At 51.1% G+C, this 9,393-nt stretch overlaps 1 protein-coding gene across 2 annotated transcripts in view; it reads left to right on the top strand.

The window, feature by feature from the left end:
* Nucleotides 1-7,372: 7,372 nt before the first annotated feature.
* Nucleotides 7,373-9,393, top strand: part of GLG1 (golgi glycoprotein 1) — a 96,797-nt gene continuing 94,776 nt past the window's right edge. For both annotated transcript variants that reach the window (XR_012831248.1, XM_075715078.1), the window contains exon 1: nt 7,373-7,684. Coding sequence is in view for 1 of the 2 variants with exons in the window: in XM_075715078.1 (XP_075571193.1) it covers nt 7,373-7,684 (312 nt within the window). In the remaining variant the exon portion in view is untranslated. The remainder of the gene's footprint in view (nt 7,685-9,393) is intronic.

Genomic DNA, 9,393 nt, shown 5'->3' with positions numbered 1-9,393 from the left:
TTTTTTTTTTAATGAGCATATAATTTGCACTGTTATTCCTTAATTCTCTGCCTCCATTTCCTACCCCCTTCTCTCTTCCCTGTTTCACCCGCAAACAAACTTGGACAGTTTGTTGTGGAAAATGAAACTAGAGAAGTACAGGTAAAGAGGAGGAGATGATTCTTGTACTGTTGGCTGCTGAAGTCCATGCTGTCCTTGCTTAAAGACAGCAATGTACTGAAACAGTACCTTGGAAAAGAATGCTGGCTGATTTTTTTTTTTTTTTTTTTTTTGGTTGGGTGTGCCCCCCGTTCCCTCCCCCGCCTTTAAAGAAGTGGTGGAAACACAGGGATTTCATCAGTTTGCTTTCATTGACCCTTTGCCTTCATTAAATCATAGTTGCCAGCTCACCAGCTGGTCACAGCTAGCTTTCAGTTGTATCTGTGTGCAAGTGTGCTGCAGACTTGCTGGTTTACGTAAGTCTGAGCCCATCGGGTGGGATCACGGGTCAGGGAATGTGTGCTGGCCAGGTGGGCTCTTAGCACACTTACGACAAATATGCTGAGGGGTGTGAGAACACTTATCTCCAGGTCAGATCACAGAAGAGGACTTGGGTTTCATTTAATGGTTAACAAAAGCAAACTTGCAAGGATGTTGGAAGCTGCAAGACAAGTTCCCTGTGCTGGAAACGTATCCCTTGGCACACCTCTGCCTCTGGCCGTGGTAAGCAACATCTGTCCTGTTTGGATTGAGTGTGCCACCACTTAAACTGCCAGGACAATTTTATTTTCTGAAGTCTAGGGCTTGCACAGTATGATCCTGTTTGTATTCCCTCTTAAAAATGAGATTGAGAAGATCTCTGCTTAACTTTATATTTTTCTGTATAGTATTTTGTTCCTATATTTTTATATACTCTAAAAATAAAGCCGTTTTAGTTATCAAATATAACTGGTGCTGCTGTAATTCAGAAATATGTCTCGGTGATATACAGTGCACATCTTGTAAACATAAACAAGTATCCCCATATACAGGGAAGGTTTCTCGTGCTTTGAATTACTTCCAAGTTACACTGAGCTTCAGACTGAAATAATGGAGGCTTTTAGCGAATGAAGAGTCCTCACTGAACTGTGCTGCTCTGCTCAACCCTTTCCTTTCCCCTCACCTGGTCAAAGTCAGGCTGTGCACCTGGGACATCCTTTTAACTGGAAATAAACTTACTGATGTGAGGCTTTTTGGCATTTTAACAATGATCAGGAACAAAGGGTTAGTAGAAAGAATAATATTGTAAGAAAGTTTCTGGGAATGCCAGCTAAAACCAGGAGCAAGCAGCTCTCTGCCAGCTTAGTGCAGTGAGCTGCTTATTCTTAGGCATTTTTGAGACCTCACTTATCCTCAGTCAACTCCAACCCCTTCTTCCCACAAGAAATTTGTAAAATTTTAAACATACACAGGAAAGGAATTAAAAGACCTCAGCTTTTAATTTTGTTTTCTACTTTATACTGTCCTACAGGAATAAGAGGTAAAAACTTAAATGCTATTAAAATAATAATGGAAGATGACATTTTCATGTTCTCTGTTTTCAAATCCAGAGTTTAAGAAAACTTTCAAAGATTTGAGATGTGAAGAACCTCGTAACACTGTCCTAGTCACAGGTTTGCAGCAGGCTCCAGGAAACAGCACCAAATTGTGTGCAGAAAGCCATCAGCATCAAGGGCTGATAAAAGGTCAAATGTGTTAATTAAATATTTGCTTATTTCTGGAGTCAAAGGGGCAGATTCTGGGATGGAAGGAAGGAAAAATTGGTGTCTGCATGATGCAGGGCAGCTGTCATTAGAGGCTGAGCTGTTTCAGTGGTGTTTCAGGCAATAAGCCACTATGTGGCTATTTCTGCCTCTGTCTCCAGGAAGATTTTATCGTGGAGCAGGGCAGCCCCTTGGCAATGCCTGTAGTAAATCTGATGCAAGGCGATAGGTAAAGCCAGGCAGCACTGTGGTTCCTGCAGATGGGGCCTTGCTCTTAGCTAAAAAAAAAAAAAAAAAAAAAAAGTTTTTCCAGGCTGTTATGGGGAGCACCTTTCCTAATTCTAATTCTTGTAAAACCAGGCCTGAGGAACACCACAGCGTTGGCCGGAGCTGGTTGCGGTGGCAGCTTGGCAGGAAACCCAGGGGCTGTGCTAGTGCTGTCCGTCCTCTATGTGTCCCTTCAAAGGGAGTGATCCAGTGTTAGGCTGCAGTGATCTGCGAAGTGAGCAAAAGCCTGGGCAGGGGAGGGTCCCATGGGGACCTCATTGCCCTAGCATCTACCCTTGCATTTTAGCCATTAGTTTGTAGTGACTGAGGGGTGAGATTTCAATAAATATAATCAAAAATGTTGCAGATGACAAAAGATAGTGCTAAAAGAGTATGAGCAAGGAAGTGAGCACAGCTTGGTGTGCGTGCATGCAAGGCAGGACCTGCCAATGCTTCGCTTGTCTCTGGCTGTGCCTGCCGCTTCCTGGAGGGTGGAAAAGCAGCTATTTTATGTGTCCTGAACCAACTTGGATTAAAACCAGGCAATGCAGCAAGTGAAACAAGCAGCTTAATCTGAACCATTACACTGAAGTAGCCAAAGCATTCCATTGGGATTTCATTTAGTTCTCCTTTTCAGTTTGCAAGGAGACGTGGCAAGATTTTCTGCTAATGTGTAGATTAGCAGATTTTTCTACCAAGGCAGTAAATTCCTTAACAGATTTTAACTTAACTGGCTTTCTGCTGGTTTATGAAGGAGAGAGAATATGAGGAGAAGGAAGAAGGGAGGGAGGAAATGAATGAGCAAGCAAAAACTAGTTTTCTGTTGGGTTTGGTTTGTATTGAATACCAGAACTAGTAAATGTGAAAGAACAGATTTCACTGCCGAGAGAGGTAGGGAGAAAGGGGCAAGGTCTCCCCTGCTGGGATGCACTTCCAACTTTCTATTAGCAAATCTGCAGTAAAGGCTTTTCCCAGCTAAAAAGTGGATTAGTTGAGCGCTCAGGCACGCTCTGAGTCCAGCTGCATCCCTAAATGTTGCGGAGTTGCATGCAAAATCGAGCAGAGGGGGTCACAGCACCTTGGCAGCAGGACTGCCCCTCTGCTGAGCTGCTGTCATCCCCTGCGAGCACTCTCAGCCTGCGAAGTCAAGCATGTTGGTGTAAACAGCCTCTGTCGCTTAAGATAACAATATTTATCATTGTTCATTTGCATTTGAGATAGTTAGAGATATTTAGAGATACTGCTGAGAAGGCAGAAATGCCTCGTGCTTGCATCACTTTGCTCAAGATGGGCTGCGCTTGGCTGGCAGCCAGAGCTGCGGGTGCCCTGGCATTACAGAGCGCTGGGTGGTGCGGGGTGGGTGCCTGCAGGAAACTCATGCTCTGGTACAGGGGAGTTCACTGATAAAGTCTCAGAGCTGTAGCAGCATCTCAAGAACACCAGGGGGATGTGGGATGTTGCTCCTATCCTGTCTCTTGCAAAACAGGGCCTCTAAGTAGCAAAAAAATAGAGGAGTTGGGGAACTACACCCTAACATGCTTATCTAATCCTTGGGACAAACTTAGCAGTAACAGGCCCTGTCCAACCTGTGCTGGTCAAAAGAAAAAATGCCTCGAACTAATTTCAGTGATTATCCCACGCCGTGAAGCGTAATTAATTGGAGGGTCCAGGGGGTTTAGTCTCACATCAAGTCCAATTTGGTGTTTCCGCTAGCGGCAGAGGTCACGGAAGGGAGAGCAAGCCCCCAGTGCTTCAGACGGTGTCAAGCTGGGAGCAGCACTGAGTGCTTGGGAAGGCAGAAGTGGGATTGGGAAAGAATTGTGGCAGGTTGGAGGAAGGTTTGGAAAATTGCCTATTTTTTTTTTTTTGTAAAGGTAGGTGCTAACTGCAACACAGAGCTGCATAAATTCAGGGTGGGGAGCAACAGGCTCTGCAGTAACGACCTGGGGCTTCCGATGCTTTGTGAAGCAATGATGTGTCAACAGCATCACCCTTTTGTGAAAAACACAAATGTCAGGTCAGGCTGGATGAAGAGTTGTGGTACGAAGCTCCCCTTGCACTTGACACTCACAAGGTTATAGCTGGAATATTGTCCCCTGTTTGTCCACAGCTTCCTCGGAAGCTAAATACTGCCATGGCCATCTGGTTATTTCCTAACATGAGCAAGCAACGGTGCTGCAGGACTCTGACCTACGAGAAAAGCTGAAACAAATTGGGGCTGAACCTGTGCATGTCGTGCAAATAAAACACGAAATACCAGGCTAGCGTTGCTGCCTTAGCCATCAACAAAAAGCGCTGAATGGTAGCAGTAACGAAGCACCCGACTAGGTGCTCTGCAACAGCTTTTGTCGTGGAGATGATCATCAGTTGGGAAAGGCAGCACTGAAGTTTTGGGGGGCCGACAGCATTGGAGTGAGGCAGCTAAGCCAGTCTGCATGCAAGGGAGAGGGCCTCAGCGGACTGCGTGGAGGCTGAGCCGAGATTCGGAGCGGTGCCCATGGCCACATGGGAGTGAGCAGTCTGTATCCAATTAAAAATTGGAGCAGCTCCTCTGCATGGACCGAAGAAGAGCTTTTTCTTCTCCCCGAAGTGGTGAGCTGGAGGGCGAGGACACTGCTGGGAAAGAGAGGCGTCCCAGCAGCTCAGTTCACCCCTGCCTCAGTCTGCAAAGCTGGAAGCTATATAAATGTGTTTTATTGCTTGAAGTGGTGAGACTTAAATATGCTGCTTGCTACAAAAGCAGACAACTGCATGCACTTAATGCAGCACCCAGAGTCTGAGAGCAGGCTGAGCGCCACTAAAATGTGGCAATAAGGGAATTTCCACTGAGCCTGTGCCGAGGGAGAGGGGCTGCAGCTGCAATGAGCTGCTGGGGTTATTGTGCAGGTAGAGATGTGGCTACACACAAAGAAATAGTCCTCCTTGTTTAACTTGCTGCGCAGACATGGTAAGCGTAGGGCTTTTTTTATGAAATGCTTATTTAATGGTGCATCACACAGGATGGTAAAATCCAAGGTTGGGAGGAGGTTTCCCTTGAGCACAGGATGCTCGGCAGAAGGATGCGGGCTGCTTGTCAAAAAATGAGTCTCTGGAGAGCTCCCAAGGGTGTGGGAAGGAGAAGGGAGCCATAACCCAGCTCCGCTGCTTCCCTCCATCCTCGTCCTGCAACGGAGGGAGAAGCAGAGCCAGCTATTGCGCTGGGCGAGCTCTTCAAAATAACTTCCACTAAGCCAAATGGGCTGCCAAGCACGGGCTAGATTTTGCTGGCTTTTGTTTTTAAGTGTCCCCAGCTGCGCAGCCTCTGGGTGCCAGCACAAGGCCACTTTCCCAAGTGCCATGTCCCAGCGTGACACTCAAACGCAAGAAGCGCGGGGACTTTGCCAACTGATCCCCCCTACCTCTCCTGCCCTCATCTCCACCTGGACGAGGTGGCTGCAGGTTGGTGGCCGCGGTGGGCTCCAGCTTGCTTATGGTGCTCTGGTAGCTCTTGGTGCGGGTAAGACAGCTTGCTGGTGGCACCCCCAAAAGAAAGGCAGGTCCAGGCAGGATGAGGCAGCCTGGGGCAGGAAGGGAGCAGCCCTGCAGCTCTGCTTCATCTCAGCTCACCAAGCCAGGGTAGACCTGTGGAGTGCCCTGGCATCCAGGCAAAAGCCTCTGACTTTGGACCGATGCTGGCTTGTGCTGGGAAAACTGCTCCTGGAGTCAGCCAGGCAGAGGAATTGAGATGGGGTTCTCCCCATCCCCCATTTCCCTCTGCCATTGGAAGCAAAGCTGAGATTTTGGGGAAAACCCATCCCACAAGGGTGCTGTTAGCTGGCCTGGTGCGATCCTGCTGCTGGGAGACTGGGAGGGCACCTGAAAAGCTGTGTTTGCTGAGCTGGTGGTGGACCTGTGTCCGACCACTGCTGCCAACCCAGTGCCTGGACAGATACTTTTTTACTGTGAAATTCAGAGGCTGCTGGGGCGGAGGAGGCTGCAGCATTACCAAAATGCTGCTCTGACAGAGGCTGTGGGGTTGCAGACACCACTTTTATATGATCCGTCACCAAATTCAGCATCCAACTCCCCCTTATTGCCCTAGGAGGAACTTGTAGATCCCATCTACAGTGGGATCAGCTGTTGTAGATCCTGCTTCAGGGACAAGATCACTCTTACAGGAGTGCCCATTTCTCTTCATCCCCATGAAGAAAGCCCATATGGAACCACAATCGAGCGTGACATGCCAAATCCCAGCCCTTAAACAGTAGGCCCTGCACTGAAAGGGCAGGAGGTGCAGCCAACCCACCAAACCCTAAAATGAGCAGCCTTGTAGCACAGCCAAAATGTGATTTTTCTGCCCTTGTTCAACTGCCTGCTCCCTGGGAGGGTACCCCAGGGCTGGCCCATCCTGGCGCAGGTAGTGGGATTTATCCCATCCCCTCCTGCCAGTCCAGGCCTCCCTCTCCCCAAGGTGCATCCACGCATGAAGATCACCCCAGCTGGTAACTCAGCACCCGACGTGTGGAAATGCCAGCACGAAGGTTGTCTGTGTTGGTGGGGTTTGCTGCCCATCCCCGGGACAAGGCAACCCTTAATTGCATGATCCCATGCTTTTTTTATTACTGTGAGCCCTTGCCCACAAGCATCCTGGCTGGCTGGCAGTCACTATTCAGTGTTTTGTGTTTTTTCCAATATTTTATTCAAGTTTTGGGGTTTTTTTGAGTGGTTATTCAGTACTTTTTCTTCATTGTTCCATACGTGGCCCCAAGTTTTCTTTACTGCACATTAGTCCAACCCTGCTCTGAGCAGCATTTCCTCATGGCCTTTCCTACATTCTCCATCACTGGGGCAGCCAAGAGCTTCTCAGGCTTTTAATGACTCTCCCCAACGTCCCTCTGAGGAGGACGGCACTGTGAGCTCTTTTTCACGGGTGGGAACTGAGAGATTCAGGGCAAAAACTGGCCACAGTTTCTGGATACCCGCTGTGGGAAGCACGGGCTGGGCTGCCCTCCCAGAGGCGTGAGTGCGCCCTGGAGCACGGCTGCTCACGTCCCCTGCCACCGGCGCCGGCTCAGCAGTTTGGCGAGTGCCGTCCTGCGCGGCTGACAGGCTGCGGGGGCCGCTGTGGGGCTGTGATGGCGGCTGGGGGCCAGCGATGGCCGTTAGAAGCTGTAATGGCGGCTGGGGACCATGATGGCGCCCCGGGCCCTGACGGCGCCTCGCCCTCCTGAGGCGACGACGGGCGGGGCGGAGCCATGGCGCGCGCTGGGGGCGGGACCAGGGAGAACCACGCCCCTTCGCCCCGAAAGGGGCGCGGCGCGGTGACGTCACCGGCGCGCTGATTTGCATACGGCGTGCGTGCCGCTGGGTGGGCGGGCGGTCGCGCCGGAGGTGGCGGATCCAAGATGGCGCCGTGCGGACGTGTCCGGAGCCGCTGCCCGGGCCCGGCGCTCCTCCTGCTCCTGGCGCTGGCGGCGCGGCCGGCGGCGGGCGGCCCTCCTCCCGCGGGCCCCGCCGCTGGCGGCGGCCTGTCCTTAGCGGGGCAGCCGGCGGGTGCGGGCGCGGCGGGCCCGCGGGGTCCCCGCGGCGGCGGCTCGGGCAGCGGGTGGAAGCTGTCGGAGGAGGCGGTGTGCCGGGAGGACGTGGTGCGGCTCTGCTCCAAGCACAGCTGGGCCAACAACCTCGCCGTGCTCGAGTGCCTGCAGGACGTCCGCGAGGTGAGGGCCGGGCGCCGCGCCGGGCCGGGCCGGGCCTACCCGCGGCGGCGAACAAAGAGCGGGGCTCCGCGCCGCCCGCGCCCCTCGGCCCCGCCGCCGCCGCTCCTCAGCGGAGCGAGCGCGGCCCGGGCCGCCGTTCCTTGTTTACCTCATGATTTTTGTTTTAAAAAGTGGGGTGTGCGTGCAGGCCGGCGCCGGCCGCGCTTCCCGCGCTGCGCCCCCCCCCCCCCCCCGCCGCTGTGGAGCTTCGTGGGAGGGGGACGGGCGGGCTCGGGGAGCCGCCTGCGGGGGTGGCGGAAAGGGCAGGGGGGCCCGGGAGAGGAGCCTCTCCCCTGCCGGCACCCCTTTTTATTTGCGCCTCTGGGCTCTGCGCTGCCGCCCTAGCAGCGGCCTCCTGGGAGGGAGAGGTCTCCGTGGGATGGCTTTGTTTTGGCTTCGGTGCCTTACAGCAGGGTTGTTCGCTTTCAGAGGTCTGGAGAGAGTCCTGGCCGCTTAGTGCTGAGGAAAGGTGCCTTGCTGGTAGCAGCAGCGACCTGAGAAGGTTTTTTTTTTTTTTTACCAGGTTCAGATTCCCACCTTCACGCAGAGCTCAGCTGCAGAGGTGGTTGCTTTCCAGTGCTTGCTTCTGTGTCTATGCAACGAGAGATACAATCTTTAGATCTGGCTTGTTCGTGCGGGGAGGTTGGCTGGGCAATCCGTGTTGTTCCCAAACATCTGTCGAGAGTGGTTTAAGTCTGACTCAAGAAAAAACTGAGTTGCAACCTCGGAGTCATTTCTAGCCCCATCTTTTCATTCATTCTTTGGTGGTTCTTGCTCAGTTTGAAGAAGCCTTTGGGGGAAGCGTCTTTGGTGAGCTGATTTGCTGTTGAGGTCTGTTTAATTCTTGGGTTCTCTGCTGTGAAGTCCAGGAGCATCAGGCTGGGTCAGTTTTAATGGTGTTTTATCAAGTGGAAATACAGTCAGGAAAAGCCTGTGTTCATTTCCCATCCGTTATTGCAGAGACAGCAGATGGCAGTGACTTAATGGTTACTCCATCAAGGCGAGTCTTGAACCAATAACTGTCAGTGATTACTTCCTGGCTTAAAATCCAAAAATAATTTAGATTTTTTAATCTAACTTCATGTTTTAATTTTGGACAGGTAGTTTAGTAAGACACTCATGGTGGACTTTTTAAATGAGTTGTGATGCAACATCTGTCACAGTTATAAAATGCTCTCATATTTGCTTTATGAATAACTTGTCCCTTACTGTTTCTTCCACCCGTCTGGGATCTTTTGGACTCCCTGTTATGGAAGCACCATCTCTGAAGCTGTGCTTACAGGTGGTGGCTCACAAGCTACCAGCCTGCCAAAAAGGCAAGCTCTTGTTGTTCCTTTCTTTACAGTTGTGTGGCCCCTCCCTTCTCTTTTCATAGTTCCAATGCTTATTGGTTTTCTGCCATTTTAGTGAGGTGGACTTTTTCATCTTCTGATTTATCAGCTTTCTGCTGGAATAGTTTTGTCATTTTACAGAGTTAAACACAGAGGTGGGGTGAGTGCAGGGCTAGGCCATGGGGGTGTGCAGGGAGAAGCAAAGATGAAGGAATGCTTCGCATCACACTTTATTTGCAGCAAGTACAAGCCCTTTTGTTGGTTCTGAGTATCTGATGAGAACTCTGCTATCTTTTAAATATTATGTCTTGCTTGTGGTTTTCTTTTTCCCTTTCAAAG

The sequence above is a fragment of the Pelecanus crispus genome, chromosome 8 (genome assembly GCF_030463565.1).
Source record: "Pelecanus crispus isolate bPelCri1 chromosome 8, bPelCri1.pri, whole genome shotgun sequence".
NCBI lineage: Eukaryota > Metazoa > Chordata > Aves > Pelecaniformes > Pelecanidae > Pelecanus > Pelecanus crispus.
The sequence above is the reverse complement of the archived record's forward strand: the minus strand, read 5'-3'. Positions and strand labels throughout refer to the sequence as shown.